The sequence below is a fragment of the Anastrepha obliqua genome, chromosome 3 (assembly GCF_027943255.1).
Source record: "Anastrepha obliqua isolate idAnaObli1 chromosome 3, idAnaObli1_1.0, whole genome shotgun sequence".
Lineage (NCBI taxonomy): Eukaryota > Metazoa > Arthropoda > Insecta > Diptera > Tephritidae > Anastrepha > Anastrepha obliqua.
Window position 1 is genome coordinate 143,282,969 of NC_072894.1, and position 19,860 is coordinate 143,302,828.

General features: G+C 40.1%; 1 protein-coding gene across 2 annotated transcripts in view; it reads left to right on the forward strand.

Annotated features, from left to right (window-relative positions):
• LOC129241075 (uncharacterized) overlaps window positions 1-19,860 on the forward strand; it is a 61,917-nt gene that overhangs the window by 30,135 nt on the left and 11,922 nt on the right. For both annotated transcript variants that reach the window (XM_054877227.1, XM_054877228.1), the window contains one exon: window positions 12,035-12,180. In XM_054877227.1, coding sequence (XP_054733202.1) covers window positions 12,035-12,180 — 146 coding nt within the window. The remainder of the gene's footprint in view (window positions 1-12,034; window positions 12,181-19,860) is intronic.

Consider the following 19,860-nt stretch of genomic DNA (forward strand, 5'->3'; position numbering starts at 1 on the left):
CAAGGCCACGGATCCCTGTTTCTCGGACTTCCACGAAAATGGTCCACAGGCCAGAAAAAACACACATCCGGTGTATGATCTGCGATTGCTTATATCACCGCCTCAGTCCGCATCTACGAATCCTTCAAGAGCCTGCGCATATGCGCGATAATTCAGCTTCAGATCTATTGAAGGCATTACAAGCTTCACACCTGCGACATGTTCCCTATGTGGGTTCTTGTTCCTCTGTGCCAACTTTACAACTGAATGATAAATATCTGGTCTGGAAGTCAAAGCTAGCCATTAAGCACGTTAAGGCGTATAAAAGACAGCAAAGCACGAGGCCTAGACGGCGTACCTAAAATCGCCTTTAAGGCAGCAGTGCAGGCGACGCCAGAAATCTTCGCGACTATGTATGACGGTGACACATATAGCACGCGACGCCATTAGCGGAGGACACACACGGATGTGTGCAATTACACGAAGTTCTGGGCAATTAATTATCACGCTAGACGTCAAAAATGGATATCTAATACGCATACTACGAAGCTACTTTAGGGATAGATGACGGTCTAAAAACATATAAAGTCACTGGTGGCGTCCCTCAGGGATCAATCCTTGGACCCTCACTGTGGAATGGAGTACTTAGGTTAAAATTGCCGAATAAAGCAACACTTTTAGGCTATGCCGGTGACATCGCTCTCGTGGTCACGGACAGAAGCTAGACCACCTGCAGGAGAAATGTAATGGTGCAGCAGCTAGGGTCCAACTATGGCTTTCTGTAGCGGGGCTGAAGTTGGCCGCACAAAAAACAGAAGCGGTCCTCGTAACTGCGCGAAAAAAAGAGTGCATGAAATTGCGAATAAATGACCATGAAATACTGTCGCAAGAGGCAATAAAGTATTTAGGCGTAATGATCGATGCACGGTTCTGCTTTAAGCAACATTTAGCAACTGTGGGTTCCAAAGCAGCGGCAGTCAATGGTGCTCTTACAAGAATTCTTCCAAACATAGGCGGACCGCAAGGCGCCAGAAGGCACCTCCGGGCAGGTGTGGTGGATTCAGTCATCTTATATGCTGCTCCTATATGGGCACGAGCTAAGCCATCGAATGTTAGACCAGTAACTCAAGTGCACCGGCGAAATGCACTAAGAGTCGCGTGCGCATACAGGACCGTATCAGACAATGTGGTTTGTGCCATCGCTGGAAAGCTCCCAATAGATATACTTATACCCGAAATGGGACAACTTTATGACAGACAAGGAATAAAGCCGACAACTGAAGCGAAAGCTGCAGAACGTCTGCATTCATTAGAAAAATGGCAAAGCAGATGGGTCTCGTCTGTTAACGGACGTTGGACCTATAGACTTATCACCAAAATTAGCCAATGGATGACCAGAAGGCACGGTGACGTAGACTACTATTTAACCCAAATATTGAGCGGTCACCGATGTTTCTTGGAGTACCTCCATTGAGGACACTTCGTTCTGTCCAAGCTGCAACAATGCAATAGAAAGCGCGAAGCATGTGTTCTTCTACTGCAATCGTTCCAACGAAGAACGCCGAACACTTGAGTTAGTCTTGGGCGAACAGCTGAGCCCAGACAGCTTAATCAATAGCATGTGTGCATCACATGACTGTTGGAACGCAGTTAAAAGACGAATGATTATCCATGCTTGCAGACCCATCAAACACTACGCGAAGCCCTGTTGTTGTACTATCGGCTTTGATCACAGGGTGATGTGGCAAGTAGCAACATTTGGTCGATGGCTTTTTGATTTCGGCTTCCGGCACTCGCTCCATATGTTGCAATGCAAGATATTCTGCCATGAAGTTTGTATATTGTTCTTTCAATTTGGAATTACCTGCAAATCTTCCCTCTGTTGCATTTAGTCGCTTTAGTGCGAGTTCGGCGGACATGCCAAAGTGGTTCAATTTTGATTTGAATGGTAGCTCAACAATGAATTTACCATCATCAGCCCTCGTATGTGTATTTAAAAATGACTTATCTGCTTTGTCCTCTTCTTCCGTGTACGGTAGTGTACATTGAATTTCCTCTGTTTGCCAAAACTGTGACAGTGTCTTATCGATATCGAAAGTTTTGAGGAACACGCCTACGCTTCTTTTATTTACGCGGCAAGTAAGGTATCCGCCCACAATCCACCAAAGCGTTGTCGAAAATGCTTTCAAATTTGGGCTTTTGTTGTTGATCTTCTCAGCCTTCAAAATTTTAAAGAATTTTTCGCTCCCTAAAAGAATGTCAATGGGCGAAGGAATATAAAATGTCGGATCAGCCAGATCAAGTGATAGAAATGATGAGTATTGTGCTTTATCAAGACGTTGCACCGGGACGGATGAAGAAATTGTTGGCATAACCAGAGCTTCGACATTGAATGATTCACCATCCACCATGGAGTTTATATGAAGGGAGACCCAGCCATGGGAAACACCTGTAGCTATGTTGTTTAACCCATGTATTGCCTCAGTGGTGTTTTGATGAAGGAAACTATGATGCGGCAAGAAAATTTAGAGCGACAATTGGCGGATATGTGTACCACTCTCAAGCAGTTGAAGCAAATGCGTTTACTGGCTACAAAGTCCCGTCGTTCCTTAACATCCAATCTAGAAAATACGCTGCACTGAGGTAACTCGTGAGTATCATTGCACTTCACACAAAGCATTGACTTGGTTACTGTTGTTTGATGAGCCTTCACTGAGACTATGCGTTGGTGATGTTGTTGTCAGTACAGCAGACTCCAAGGCGAGACATGTGGTATCTAGAAAACTAAGGAACTCATTAATGCTAGGAAAATCAATATTAGACTTATGTAATTTAGTCCACTCTCTAGTGGTAGCTGAATCAAGCTTGGATAATAAAAGATATATAAGCCAGATATGGCGTTTCTCTGCCTCTTCTCCTAAGGCGCGTAATCCACGCAAAACCTCTTCTGCGCCATGGTATATCTTGCGCAAAGTAATCGACGATTGACTAGTAGTTGTTGCCAAATTTATAAATTTAGTAATATGCGTGTTAGCAATAACACCTAATTTGTTGTATCGAGAACATAGCTTACTCCAAGCCTCTGAGCAATTTTCGTTTGTTTCAGGAATAGGCACAACTAGTTCATATGCTGCTTCAGCCAAATAACTCTTTAACAGCTGGAACTTCTGGCAAGCAGTGTACACTGTGTTATTGTGAACTGCGCTGACAAAAGAGTCATGGAATGCTTTCCATTCCGTAAGTTCAACACCAAATGCTTTTCTTTTTAGCTTTGGCAAAAAACTTATGTTAGGACTAGACACTTGTCTTGCCAAATTTTGTAGGATGTCAGTTTGTGATGATAAAATACTCGTAACTGCAGCATCTTGACGAGTTGATTCAAATGTAGCTGCCGTCACTCGAGAGTTTTCAGCTATGTGTAACCGTAGTTTGCTTTTTATGCAGAGCATTCGCTCTTCAAATTCTTTCCAGTCTGCGCCGATCTCAACATGCATCCCTTCCTCACCGTCGCTCTTCTCGAACATTACCCGAACAATGTCCTTGTATTCAACCCAAGTCTCCTCCAGACGTTCCAAGCGACACTCCCAATCTTCAATGGGTTGATCGACGCCATTGCTATTCAGAAACGTGCAAATGCGTGTAACAGGTCCCTTCAGCAATGGACGTTTGGACCTCAGTTTTTGCATGTTGATTTACTGCAGTTTAACCCGAACAGCGTGCGTTTTGCAGAACATATACTACGTAAACCCGTAAAAAATCTTAAATTTATTATATCGCGTCTGATCCGGCTCGAAGGACCAAAAATATGTTGCGGAAATTGCAGCTTTTGATAATAAAGTAAACTGCATAAAAAAACAACCGGTTAGAATCTCTGCAAGACAATTTATTGAATATGCATATGTTCTGCGCACTTATGCTGTACAATTCCGACTGACTCCCGCTATCCTCAAAGCATACATACTACTGTGGGCAAAAAGTAAGGTGAATTTGGTTGTAAAATGAAAAATCTTTATTTATTCTTGTAAATCAATTTCATCCCCCTCAAAATAATCCCCTCTCGATGAAATACACTTATGCCAACGATTTTTCCAATCCCCGAAACATGCCAAATAGTCCATTTCCGGTATAGCCATCAGCACCTTCTTCGATTCAGCTTTTATCTCCTCAATCGACTCGAAACGCGTTCCCCGGAGTGGTCTCTTGAGTTTTGGGAGTAGCCAGAAGTCACACGGAGCCAAATCAGGCGAATACGGTTGTTGCGGAACGATATGCGTGGAATTTTTGGCGAAATGGTCACGAAGAACGAGTGCAGTGTGAGACGGTGCATTATCGTGATGCAAAAACAAAGAGTTGTTGGCCCATAATTCTGGTCGTTTTAGACGAATTGCTTCACGTAAACGACGCATAACGCTCAAATAATATTCCTTATTAACAGTTTGGCCAGGTGTGGTGCACCACACCACGAAAATCGAAAAAAACTGTCATCATGACCTTTATTTTTGAACGACTTTGACGTGCTCTTTTCGGTCTGGCCTCGCCTTTAGCACGATATTCGCTTGATGGGTCGGTTGTTTCAGGGTCGTAAGCATAAATCCAAGTCTCATCTTCCGTAATGATGCATTTGAGCTTGTCCTGATAGTCTGAAAGCATTGTTTCACATACATCAACGCGACGACTTTCTTCCAAGAAATTGAGAGTTTTCGGTACCAAATGAGATTTGACTTTTCGTAGGCCCAAATGGTCTTTCAAAATTGTTTTCACAGATCCTTCTGATATTCCGATCATATCAGTAAGGTCTTTAACAGTCAACCGACGATTTTTGAGCACTAACTCCTTCACTTTATTGACGTGTTGGTCATCTGTTGACGTCGATGGTTGTCCGGAGCGCTCCAAGTCATCAACACGTTCTCGACCCTCTTTGAAGTCTTTGTATCACTTATAAACATTTTGCGACATGATCGAATCACCAAATGTCTTCTGCAACATGCTAAACGTTTCCGCAGCCGAAATTTCATTCCGCAAACAAAATTTGATGGCACTTCTCTGCTCAAACAAATCAGACATTGTAAAAATCGAAAAATGCACGCTTGGTCGTTTGGTAAACAGAAGCGTAAATATATTACTGATAATGATATTCACATGAAAGTTGGCCCAGGTATTATTAACAGTGCTGCCAACTCATGAAAAAAATAACTAGAGCGAAATTTTAATCCCGCGAAGTTTGACAAATAAATTTCCCTTACTTTTTGCCCACAGTAGTACATATAACTTTCTATTCGAATATAAGGTGGCGTGATGTTTGCAATGCACATAAGTACATAGGTACACACAAATATAATATATCAAGAGAAGAACCGTAAGCCTAAGTAGCTAGTGTGCTCTATTAGTTAGTGTTATATATCATATTGCTCGAATACATAATAATAATAATAATAATAATATCAAGAGAGAACTAAAGGGTGTGTCGCGCGGTTACTGTTCACTATGTTTTTGGTGAGCTTCATGAGGCTGCCATAATAAAAATGGTCATTTCGAAAATGCCACATTGCTGCACTGCACTGTACCGCGCTGGTTTTCATCGGAGGACGACGCAGATAATAGGTTTAAAAAATGTGGGACCTCCACGGTCGCTCCGATGATATATTTTGGAGAAATAGAAAAGAAGAAACGCGTGTCAGTTTCCGGTTATTATCAGTTTTTTTATTATTTTTGGTATGTATTGTATGTCGATATAAATGCAAATCGTACAATATAAAATAACTCGGTGTTATTTATTAATTATTAGTATAAAATATATATATTATATGTAATTTTATTTACCTTTGGCTGACACGTCCTGATCCTTGCTTTGTAAAAATCGCAGTGAAAGTTAAATTGAAAATTGAGGCGAAAGTAGCCTCGCCGAACAGCGTTTAACACGGTAAACGTTTTAACTGTTCGGCGGGGAAATGTCAAGGTTAACGACCTTCACGTTGCAGCGACTGGAAACGGTGGTTTGCAAAAGTCGGAACGGTAGGCGCAGTCACCATTAGGGTGGCTAAACATTTACGAAACTTTAGGGTGTGGCCTAAACAGCGCTAAATCATACATAACCGTTACTTTCAATTACAAAAAGTTTGTTTTTCTTCACAGCCCTCAAAATTGGCTGACCTTGCTGACTTACAACCACGCACTTGTTTGTGAAGTTAACTGTAAATTCATGGTCGACGGCTCGACTAACCGACACGAAATTCTCCTTAATTTGCGGTACATGCAAAACGGTCTCTAACTTGAGTTCACAGAATTAATTTGAAGAATAACGTCGCCTCTGCCTACTAGGCACGCAACTCATGTGCGCTATCGCCCCGCTGTCTAGGCAAAAACTCGAACCTTCTAATTTACTTACATCTGCCGGTGCTAAAACTGTAAATAATCGATGTTTCTGTTGATCCTACTTTGATTTTATTTTTGCACTGATTTCTATAATAACCGCGCTGCCCGCACCTGTACCATTCGATATCTTTCTTTTAACCGCTCCTATTTCCGTAACGCCTTTGTAATTGCATGGAATGCCTGTTGCTCGCTCCAATTTACCGCCTTAGATTCAGTGCCCCTGCGCTCACCTTCTTCCAATAATTTTATTTTTAACACTTCTAGGGAAGACAAACTGTCGCATGTTTCCATGGCTATTACAAAATTCTCATACTGCTTAAGTGAGCTTGAGAGCAACATTATGACTGCTAGCTCCTCGCTGAGTTTAATGTCTAGCTCCGAGAGCTTATCCACCGCTGAGCAAAACCTATTGATGTAGCTGCACATAGCGTCATCATCCATCATCAGCAAACCAAGCAACTGCTTTTAAAGGCACACCTTCCTTACTGGCCCACTGGGTTAATGCACATCCTTAAGCTGTTTCCATGCGCTCACCGCTGTCGTACAGTTCTTCAAGTAGCATAACTGCGATGGCTTCACGCTCAATGTGATCATTGCCAATGCTTTTTCATCGAGTGCATTCCAGCTCGCCGCTTCTGCTCTACTGGTCGGTCTACGTCCATCACCCTCCATATCTCTGCATGCACCAACACGGTGCGCATTTGAATGCTCCAGGAGTCAAAGTTACCTTCCTTCAATTTTTCAATCTGGTACATAGAACCCATGGTGACCACACACAATCCACTCAAAATGCAAATTCACCAACTTTCTTTGCCTGGTGAACCTCATTAAAATGACTGTAAGCTCGTTCCAAAGAGAATCCACAAACAGTGCATTGTTCTGTGGACCCTTTATGTATGTATTACTAATGTCTGTACATATTATTTTAAAGGGTGAGGCTTTTGGACTGGTTTCTTTCTAAAAATGCTACAGAAAACTCAGTTTAATATTTTCCATAATTTTTGCTTCGTTAGAAAAAGATAATTTTTCGATTAATGTGTGTACAATATAATCCGATGAATCTGATTAAAATATATCCACTTAGCCTATAAGAATCTATTATATTCATTGACTTAATAAATAAAATATCCGTGAAACGCCCAAATGAAGAGACATTTTTTTCTAGTAGCGGTCGTCCCTCGGCAGGCAATGGCAAACTTCCGAGTGTATTTCTGCTCTTCATACAAAAAAAAAAGGGTTTAACCAGAACATTTTAAAAATATTTTTTTACATTATTTAATGAACTTTAATATTTTTTAAGACAATAGTTTAATTTACCGTACTTTTGAAAATAATTAAAAAAAGTGGTTAGCCCAAACAAGTTATTATCATATAATAAACATTAATCACATTTTCCAATTAAAGGGTCCTTAATGGTCTAGAGCTCAAAAATTTAGGGAATTTTCAGGAATTTTTTCTTACAGTAAAAAAAATGAAAAACGATATTTAAATTTTTTAGGCTTTTTATTTAACTTCTTTTACATCCAAAAATGATGGGCTGTAAAAGCTATAATATTTTCCGCATGAAAATCGCACAGCATATTCTTAAGATACTATACTCTCGAAATATCGAAAAAACAAAAAATCGATTTTTTGAAATTTCTGAACTACCGGGGGGTCCTCTTAAACTTGAGTATTAATCGCTTCGTATCTTTATTATCTTGATGAAATGCTATGTTTTTTGCAAAAATTGCCCTCTGTTTAGTGACAAGAGGAACTGCGGCAGTCGGTCGAACATGACAGGTAACATCATTTTGTCCATTTTGCCTCTCTCAGCTTGCCAAGGTCCCTTGTGGGTTAGAGTAACCCTTTTGCTAACCGTGGCTCTGATGGCTGCAGAAGGGAGGGACAGAACGGGCTATGGGCCAAAAAAGTTGGCCTCAGAGCCCATTCTGGCTAAAGAGTCAGAGATCTCGTTACCCGCGATACCCATGTGTCCCGGGACCCATGTTAGCATCAGGCTATTATGTCCACCGACATATTTAGTACCGCCTGGATTTACAGGACTCGATTACCCTTGAAGTGGTTCGGGGCTGTCTAAGGCCATGAGCGCAGCTTGGCTATCGCTGCAGACACATATATGTAGATCGGCCTCTCCATCTGTTTTCCACAGCGAAGTTCATCGCCATTTTAACAGCATACACCTCCGCTTGAAACACAGATGCATGCTTTCCTAGAGGGGCCGGCACATTATCGTCGACATATTTTGAACTGGTCTGGTATATTTGATCGAATTTCAACCATTGTAAAGGGTGATCAGATTGGAAGTACTTTTTCGAATATTTTTTTTTTTACAGATCACGAGTGACTACTGTCAAACTAGATAAATAATTTTTTCAGTATTCATTGACGAAGTGTCAATCATGGAAAGACATACGCCTCAACAACGCTTACAAATTAAAACTGCGAAAATTGATAATGCGCCATGATAAACGACTTTTTGCCCGAAATTGAAGCCCGTGACCTCCACAACATTTAGTTCCAACATGACGCCGCTACTTGCCATACATCCCGTGCAACAATGGATTTACTGCGTCGTCGTTTCGATGAGCAATTTAGCTCTCGTCTCAGACTAGTGGATTGACTACCAAGATCGTGTAATATCATACCTTTGGACTTTTATTTGTGGGGGTATGTAAATTCTAAATGCTTCGTGGATAAACTAGCTTTGTTCGAGACATTGTAAGCCAACATCACTAGAGTTATTCACGAAATGCCGACCGAAGTCCTCCAGCGAGTCATTCAAAATTGTTGTTTACGGATGGCCGAATAAAATCTGGATGTGCACATTTTATTTGATGTATTTGAGACATGGTACAATTAAATTACCTACATAACTGAATGAATGAATATTAAAATTTTTTACATGGTTTCAGAACCATAGTAACCTATTTCACCTGGCATTATGTTAACAAATATACTTGATCAAAAAGATCTTCGAACAACTGCTGCATGAACCAAGACCAAAAAACCGCGTCGGTTTCAGTCAATAAAGAAAGCGGTGCTCATGGTTTTTATGGATAACAGTAGTACTGTTCAACACACATTTTTGCCGCAAGATCAGACAGTTAATACGGACTATTATTTGGGCGTTAAGAGACGTTTACATGAATCAATTCATCAAAAAAGAAAGGATTTATGGGAAAACAACTCGTGATTTTTACACCATTATAACGAACCGTCGCACAATGCCATCAATATACGTGAATTTTTTTAACAAGACTGAAACGTACACCATCCAACAGCCATCGAATTCACCTTATTTGGCTCTCTGCGATCTTTTTAGTCATGGAAAAATCACGACGGGGATCGGGTTTATCAGCCAAAAGTGTATGTATATATATATAATTGGCGCATACACCCTCTCTGGGTGTTTGGCCGAGCTCCTCCTCCTATTTGTGGTGTGCATCTTGATTGGCACACACAAATGGAGTGACCTACAGTTTCCAGCTGACTCCGAACGGCCGATATTTTTCATGAGAAGCTTTTTAATGGCAGAAATACACTCGCAGGTTTGCCATTGCCTGCCGAGGGGCGACCGTTATTAGAAAAAACTTTTTCTTCATTTTGGTCTTTCACCAAGATTAAAACTTACGTTCCTCTCTGAATTCCGTACGTAGTGGAAAATTCGAAGACGGCTATACCGAAAATAGAGTTCCAGAAATGTTGCGAGAGCTAGATCAAACGACGTCATAAGTGCGTTACAGTTGTGTTCTTTGAAGTGAAGTACTTTTAAGACGATAATATCACTTTTGAGGACTAAATTTGGAAATTTTCTGAACATATTCCGAAAACTATTTGCTCAATGTTATATTTCCATTACAGCAATGTGTTGCCACCTGTTACATCATGAGACAACAAAGTAGAACATCCTTCAAGCTTTACGTTTTAGGCAATTACTGTTGTTTTTTTAAATGACTCAAGGTCTCCGTTATTAAAACTGTCACAATATGAAATGTATGTCAAATAAATAAATTTGATACAACCAAGTTTGTATTTACGGATCCGAAAGAAATAATCGTTTCTGCTGTAACATCATTGATATTTATATTCATAAACAGCGTAGGAGCAGCGCTACAGGACAGTATTCAATCGGGAAGTAGAGTCCCCCTAGCCACCTTAGATATAAGGAACGCTTTCAACGGCTTATGATGGGCGGACATATTAGCCGTCGTAGAGGTAAGGTAAAAAATTCCGGCATACCTGTAGCGCATGAGGAGATTTTAGTTGCACGACCATAAGCTCGTCTATCAAACGTCACACCCGGAGCGGCACAAAGATAATTCTTGGTCCCGACTTATGGAACATCCACAAACGTGGCTAGATTCACGTGACCTCAAATTAGCGAGAAAGCGGAGCTAATATTTCTAACCCGTTAGATGTAAGTATGCAAACTTGCTCAAAAACGGTAGCCACAAAAAAGGTTATAAAGTACCCAGGCATAAGGCTGGACCCAAGACTAATTTCCTGGGCTCAAATAAAATATGCAGCAGAGAAAGCCGCCAAGATGGCATCCCCACGCAATAGACGGACGGCAAACATATGGGGATCAACCCAAAGGAAACGGGGAAATAGTGATGGCTACCACGATAGCACCATAAAAGTTTTGGGCATTAAAGAACGAGAGGATGAAAAAAGGAGTAAGCAAATCTGCAGCGCGCGAAATAAAAATCGAAACTATAAGGCTATGGCAAGATCGTTAGACAAACGAAACACGCGGCAGATGGACGGCTAGTCTAATAAAAGACGTCGCTAAATGGTACAGCAGGAACTTCGGTGAAGTTAATTTTTATACAACCCAATTGCTTTCGGGACCCGGGTATATATAGCTGTTCAAAATAGGGTTGAAAATAGGGAAATGCGAACACCTGACATGCGAAGTGCTTGATTGTGAATGAACGAGAATAATACCAGAGTAATTGAGATTCAAGCAACAACTGTTGTTTTTTGTTACAAATTGAGTTAATTGTTCAGCTCTTGGTACTGGGTGTTTGTATGATTTCCGGATTGTCAGGATAATATTTTTTGCGATAGCGCAAAAAAAGGTTAATCGAAGCTCCGAAAGACTAACCAAGATCAACGGCTGATCACATGATTTTCAAACTTTTATGTATAAAGTTTCTATTGAAGGGCAACCTGCACTTAGCACAGTCTTTCTGAAATCAAAACTCGCCAACATCCAATTATTCCAATGGTTAACTTGCTTTTGTAGCGCTCTGCATTGACTGTAACTGTGACGCTGCTTCAAAACCTACAGCAAGCAGTCTCAAGATCTACTTCCTTCTATACAACGTGGGGTTTCCGAGTATCAAATACGGTAAAAGTGCATCTAACCCACATAACCAACCTCTTCTTTTTGTTATAATTTTCAATGAACATCAGAAGTTATGTGTTAACAAAGTATTAGGTGGCGCGGATAATCAATAGGAAAAATAAGAAAATTATACCGCTGACCTTATTGGCGATCTCATTTTTTGATGTCTGGCTCTTACATTACTTACGCTTTGGTTTATTTTCATTATTTATATTAAATTATATTTGAAAATTTGTGAAAGTCAGTAATTCTTAACCATAATTTTTTTTTTTTCAATACTCATAAGTATGTATTACCGTACTTCACACTTTATAAGTATTTGTATTGTAGATCAAACACTGATCCGCGTTCTCAAACCCCTTCACCGAATATGGGTGGAGCTTACAAAGCGGAAACTTCTAGAGGTAACTCCATAACGGATCAGCGTCCACATTCACATGGTTCTTTAACTAGTCAGCAATTAGATCAACCAGCACGTGAGTGAAATATTTTCTAATACTGAATATAAAATACTCTTGATTGTTTGCACATTCTTACATGAAATACAGATATTTTTGTAGGGGTTGAGTGAGTATCCCCGCTACACTTTCTTATTTTAAATGCTCAACTATAAGTCACAGGTTGTACATATATAACAATTATAAACCACCTTCAAATGTAACATAAACTCCACTTTCTATCACTCATACAACCTTCCGTCAGAATTTCAAGCTATTTATAAAGTCTTATTTAAATAAGTCCTAGGTACACTTCGAATAGTATGTTCGACAATATCAGCTGCTGTTATGAATGATCGCATTAAATTCACGTTATTCAATCCAGGCATACTAGTAATCTTTATATGTAGAAACTTTATGCTACGAAAAAAGATATTTACATCCCGTCGAAGTCTCTTAAATTGAGTACATTCGATTAAATATTTCAACTTCCTGGCACCATCTTTTGGGTGACGTTGATGGCGACAAGAACCTTTACAAAGAGATGCAAGCAAAATAATAAGATGCGCAGGATGGCCTTTGAGAGACCGACGATGCTCGAACAGGAATGTAATTCATTTCCAAGCAACCCGAATCCATTCAAGGTGATAGTAATAGTACAAAAACAATGTATTGTGTTTTTGCTTCTTAAGCTCAAATGGCAAAACGATTATTTCTGTATTGGCTGTAAGGTGACCAAGTGTGATGTTGTTCTCCGATGAGTTCTCCAGGAGTTTTCTGGAGAAATGCGTTGCAGCAATGCCTCGGAGGGGCTCTCGCTTAAGCTCATCCCTGCTGCGGAGACTTCCCTCGAAGACCCAGAGCCGGCATTTGGCTACCGAAGGTGAGGGTTCGAAGATTCCCCACGCCCTCAAGCTTCAAAACCCTGAGGTTCATTTGGACAACTGGTCTATGAACAAGTAGGAGGAACCTCAGAAAAACAGCTCCACTGCACTGCTGCTTATTTCTGTAGAATCTCTGAAGGTATTCGAGGAAAAGAAGCACAAACTCCGTTTTGGACTCAGGACGGCTAAACTTAAGATATTCCTCCTGGACCTGGACGGAATAAGAGAAATAGCTAATCAGCTCGACGAACTACGGGCGCCTGCGACGGAGGCGGTACCCGAAGCCAAGAGCTCTATGAAATCCTCGGAGCTTGAGAAGGCCATAAAACAGGATTAGGTGAGCATCCTTTAACAAAGTAATGTTAAGGGTAGGTCAGATTAGCCACCGATAACCTCTGTGTCATCCTCAGGGAGGAAGACATAAATATCTGCCTGATCCAAGAACCCAGGGCTCGGCAGTCTAAGATCGTACGCCTCCAGAGTAGAGACTATGATATTTTTTATGTCCAGTCGGAAGATAAGCCTAGGACTTGTATCCTCGTTAGGAATACTATTAATGCCTTTCTGACTTCTTATTTCAGCTCGCCAGACCTGACATTGGTGCGTGTAGAAGCATCTACTGGCCGCTGCTACTATTTGGTTTCTGCACACATGTCTCACGAAAATGCAGCACCTCTTGAGAAGGTGGGGTGTTTGGTGGACTCACCTTCATTTAATAAAGAGGCCATCCTCATCGCCTGCGACGCCAATGCGAGACATACCGAGATAAATGATCGAGTTGAGTCTCTTTTTGATTTCAATATTAGCCGTAATCTCTTTATTTATGGTAGAATAAGGGCCACACTCCCACGTTTATATTTCCAGCATCGGAAACATCAAACGGTTGGGAGGAGGTTCTTGATATCACTCTCTCGATTAATTCGCCTGCCATTAGAGTTAATATTTGGAAGGTTTCTCAGAGAAATCATAGGTAGATCCTTTTCGAAATCAATTTCGCACGGGAAACCATATCTCCTCACAGGAACCTTAAAAGAACCGACTGGTCTCTGTTCAATAGGGTTTTCAATAAAAAATCAACATTTAGGGCTACTCGATGTTTCCCTGGAATCTATCCTGTCAGTTGATGGAATCACGTGGGCAACAAATAGTTTTCCCATTTAAAATCTTCTGGTTCTGACGATATCTTGCCTGTGATGCTTCAGAAAACAAGTACCTCTGTGGTTCCTACCAGGTCATCGGTATCCCCCTGATTGTTGTTAAAGGTTAACTGCACAAATTATTTCTCAGGAAAGCGCAGAAAAGATGGAGCTTCATTCCTCCATATGCCCTTTGGCCCCAGTACAATATACGGAGGACTCAGAAAGTCCTTTGGACTCCTTGCCATTCAATTTCCAAACTCGTTGCTGTGTTTACCGGTCACTGAACGATCGGCACACACGCGGAAAAACTAGGGTTACCATTTAACCCCCATTGCAGAAGCAGTGGTGTGGGGACCTTTCAGAGAAGGAGACTGTTCTCTGTAAATGTCCGGGTTTGGCAGCTAGACGATTAAGATCTCTGACTGGCTGTAGATATCTGCCTATTGGAGGTCTCATAATGGTATCAAAGCGGCGCTTTAGTGCTACTTGAGGAGTGCCAGACCGGCTAAAATCATGAGTAAGGTCCAAAGAACAGCTTTTTTATGCATCTCTGGCACTTTAAGGACTACCCCAAACAAAGCGCTGGAAGTGCTAATCAATTTATTTGCCCTAAATCTGGTAGAAAAACACCTGGTCGCCACCTCGGCGCTCAGACTCAAAAGTATGACACTATGGAAAGACCGGTGGTTTGGCCACGCATCTATTTTGCACTCTCTGAAGAGTCACAAACAAGAAATAGACTACTCTATCCCTAGACTCACCTTTGAAAGGCTATTCAAGACGAGTATACCGTCAAGAAGGGAGTGGCAGACACCAAGGCCATGGAGAAGGGGGAATTAAACTTTTATACAGATGGTTCCAAGCTAGACGATAAGGTTCGCTATGGGGTTTTCTCGGAGGAATTAGGACTGGAACTATCCGTTCGACTACCAGACTACTGCAGCGTCTATCAGGCAGAGGTACTAGCTATAACAGAAGTGGCTACATATCTAAATACGCACGCCGTAACAAAAACGACTATAAATACATTCTCGGATAGCCAAGCGGCCATTAAATCAATGAATGCGGCTTTACTAAGATCGAAGGTTGCACAGAAATGCCGGGCAGCTCTAAATGATATTAGTGACTTATTCAAGGTCAGCCTTATTTGGGTTCCGGAGCATAAAGATATTGAGAGAAACTGTAAAACTGATGAGCTAGCCAGAAAAGGTACTGCTCTCCAACTGCTCAGTGATAAAAGTACCATTGGTATACCGATGGCTACGAGAAAACTAATAATAAAAAACCACATTATCCAAGAGGCCAATAGGTCATGGAGAATTGAAGATACGTGTCTAACAGCTAGGCTACTATGGCCGCAAATAAACAAGAAAATAACAAAGGAATTGCTTAGTCTCTCAAGAGACAATATCTCGAACGTCGTGGCTTGTTTAACCGGTCACTGGCTATTTGGTAGGCATTCCTCGAGATTAGGAGTTTTCTCCCATGCATCTTGCAGAAGTTGCAGAGATAAGAAAGAGGAAGAAACAGGCGAGCACTTCCTTTGCAATTGTCCAGCCCTAGCTAAAATCAGAGCAGGTTGTCTAGGTAAATACTATTTTAATTCTCTTACAGAACTGTCTGGCGTGGGGTTGGCATCAATACTATGTTTGATAAGAGCCTCAAAATTGTTCCACGAAGGAAGATAATTGAGTTTCCCGTATAGCACAGTGGTATCACAACGGACCTGTAAGGTCTAAGTGAGTTGGTCGTGCAGACCGACCACCACCATAACCTAACCTAACCTACCTGCATTTTGTGTTTTAGTCATAGTCCGGGAGCCAGGGGTCGATTTTGGACTGCGTTTTTATATCGTAAAGTCTTGACTATACTTGTGATATAGCTTTCATGAATAACGAAAGTGAACGTCAGCTGGCGCACCCGCGGTGGGTGTGATTGCGGGAGGGTACGAAACGTGTCGAAAAAAAATTTCTACCAACTCATTTTATACCGGCTGAAATTTTTTTCATGTATTGTTGACATTTAGTAGAATAAAAAAAAAAATACCAGTCTAACGGTTAGACGCGATAGAAGTGAAATCTTCCGTAAAACAAACTGAGAGAGAATGAGACGAAAGCAGCATTAGGAGCGGGATAATTATAGGTTCATTATAATATTGCTATAAAGTTCATATTTTATTTTCTTCATTTTATTATTATTCATCCTCAATGTTTTCAATTTCAACAAATGATACGAGTGGCTTATGATAGCTAAAATATGATACAAATGCTTTGGTTTCGATGTTGTCAACATATCTTTGAAATACCGCGTCAATTGTTGTTTTTGATCGTGTTGTCGATTCAGTGCGATTGTTACACTTTTTTAAATTGAATATTGTATTGAGAAAGTCAATTAAAGGAACCGCTGTGTCCAATGCAAAATTTACGTTAAAATCGCCACTTAAAATCATTGGAACTTTATCGTAATCTTTTCTAAGTATCCGCGATACTTCTGGTGTATACTTTATTAAATTTTCGTGAATGAATTCCGTGATGCTATATATTGATTGATTCGGTGAAATATAAATTGCCACAATTAAAACTGTTTTTCCATTGCTCAATCTGGTTTCGCATGCACATATTTCTCCCACTTTAAAGAGCTGAACAGACAGTGATTCTAGCATACATACAAACATACATATGTACGTATGACGCTTGAACTAAACACCAAAGCAAGTAATAGGCAGTGTAGTATACATACTACAATACTCACTATACTAGCGTGGCTCACCAGTACGCAGCCACACACATATACGTATATCAACATATCGCACCCTAAATACAAAAGGGTCACAACTCAAAATGTCCCTTCTGCTCAAATATGAACGAGACGTTATCAATAAAACGGTCCGCGGATGACATATGGCAAAAATAAATTTTTTGTTTTTTGGTAGGACTGTTATAAGCTTTCATGGCAAATTTCAGCGTGATATGTCACATAGTTTGTTTTCTGTGCTACTGTAAACAAGTCAAGCTCGAGTGTGGAAAATTTTGAGTTGTGACCCTTTTGTATTTAGGGTGCGATATAATATAACGCTTCGTAGCCAAGAGTGGGGAGGCTACGAAGCACCGCACAGAGAGAAGACGGAGAATAGGAAACGCTGTATCTCATTCTCTCGCAGGCTATATACTATAAGATCTATATGTATGTCTCTTTTTAGTGTCGCTTTTTCGTTTCATCGAGTCTCAAGTCACTCCCAACGATTTTAAAGAAGTTTTCACTTCAAAAAATAGTCAGCTGCGCGGTAGAGGGGGGAAACACGTCAGCTGAACAGGTAAACTTGTAAAAACAAATTGAAAAGTAAAACTACTTTATGCCGATTGAAATTTTTGACATAATTTTTAATGCGGGAGCCAGGGGTCATTTTGACCTCATTATTTCATACCGACTGATTTTAATACTGAAGGCAGCGCTATCCAATTGATGACGAAACCAACCGTCAGCTGGTCCAGTAGCGGTGGGTACGTGCGTGGGATGCTGCGAAACGTGTCGAAAAAAAATTTTAACAACTCATTTAATACCGGCTAAAATTTGTTTTGTGTATTGTTGATATTTAATAGAACAAAAAAAAAATAGTCAGCTGCGTCGTAGAGGGGGGAAAATATGTCAGCAGAACAGGCGAACTTGTAAAATAAATTAAAAAGTAAAACTACTTTATGCCGATTGAATTTTTTTACATAATTTTGCACTCATAGGAAAATATAAAAATGATGGTCAGCTGCATTTATAGTGTATGAATTTAAATGAATATTTATGTATGAACGCAATGATACATTTTTGCTTCGGCTGAAGGTCTTCCCACCGCTATATAGTATTAAAATCAGTCGGCATGAAATGATGAGGTCAAAATGACCCCTGGCTTCCGGACTATCATACCTTGTAGTGCAAATTATTTATGCCAACCATCATCAGCAGCAATTTACAAGAAGCATAGCGTGGTTTAGTCTGACTTTCAACCAATCAAATTGCTTTAGGGCTACTTTGCATCGTAGGCTAAACAAGGGAATACTCACCTCTACTTTCATTCAAATAATATTTCCTCTTACGTACAGCGCCGGCTATGTGGATGTCGTACAAGTACATAAACAAAAAGATTTTTACTTATAACATATGAAGGAAATGACATGAAGTGTAAAGCGCAATTCATATTTACTTTTATTTTACTTGCTGTTGTCCTTGTGAAATTTGTAAGGTATATCCTGATATAATGTTAGCAGCATTGTTGATACGGGGCGTGATCGTGTAAGTGAATACATAGTTGATATGGTAACACAAGTAAAGGCTTGTTCAAATTTAAATTTTAATAGACTAAGTTTACAAAATACGATTTAGATGTTTAAACAAAATGTAATTTCTATAAAACAAAAAATAAAAACTAAATAGATTTTTTAATCTGCCATATACAGTTTTGCTGTTTTATTTATGTATATGCAATTGATTATTTAGTTACAAGTGATAGCTCAGGATTCGCGGGAGTAATTAATTTAGGATAACAGAAAAAAAGCTTCGCAATTTATAACAAATTTACAAGTCAAGTAACTGCACTGACCGCGTTGTTTTATACAACGAAAAAACAAACAGTGTGAAGCTATTGTAAAAGTAAAAAGCTTGGCGAAGTTCGCTTTATAGTCAAAAGAACAACATACTATGGAAAACCATGGGGAAAAAACTCAGAAGATGTGGCCTATATTAGGTCATTAACCAGCTTTCAGCGAATTTGAAAGAATCAGCTGATTGGCTGACGTAACTGGGTCATGACAGCAGTTTGTTTACGAATAGACTGAGATTGTATAGGTGATATATGAAAACAATAAACACAGTCTCTCCTCGTTGTCGCCTCACCATAGATAATAAGAAGCGAAATTCTCTCACTTTATGTGAGCGCACCCAGGAACTTGTTTGTGTACTTGACAAAAGTGCCAACCCCTGGCCTGATGAACATCTGAAAGACGAAATGGCGGTCTGTCAGAAATAAGGCACTAAAAATAACTAACGAAAACAGTTCGTCTTTACGTTAATGGAAGAATGTCGTCATTAAAATATTTATCAATTTTTGTTTTTAACTAGATTTAATCGGAGCGTAATAATTCAAATTAAAGATTGTTTTTACAATTTCCTTTTCGGCTTGTACTCTTAATTCGTCTTGTGAGAGCTCTGACAAATCCAATCACACTTTGCTGAATACATTTTACAAATATGTGATTCTCTAGAAAACTGGGTGTTTGTTGTATAAATATTTTATACTTTGCTCTAAAAGCGTAGATAATTGAAATGAACTTGAGTCGTGGTCTCTTTAGTTTGCGATATTTTACAAGCATAAATACTATAATGCGGCGGCCACCGTAGCCGAACAGCCACTATAATGGTGAGACGCCCTTTGGCCTCCCCTGAAAAAAAAAATCAAACGTCAAAGACTCTGTACGTTGAGTGTTTCCCCCCAGTTGCTGAAAAATCGATGGTATTTCTGAGTCGTTGGCATTTGGGTGCTGGCCGTAAAACTTGTAAAGAGTGGTTTAGGTTTGTCTTGACAAGAGCAATTAGATGATTCTGTTTTACGGTAAAAATAAGTTTGCCACAAACTTTTACAGCTACGACCCTGTCTGCGTTAGTGAGTTTTCGATCTACATTACTCAGTAACAGCTATCTACGTTTTTACT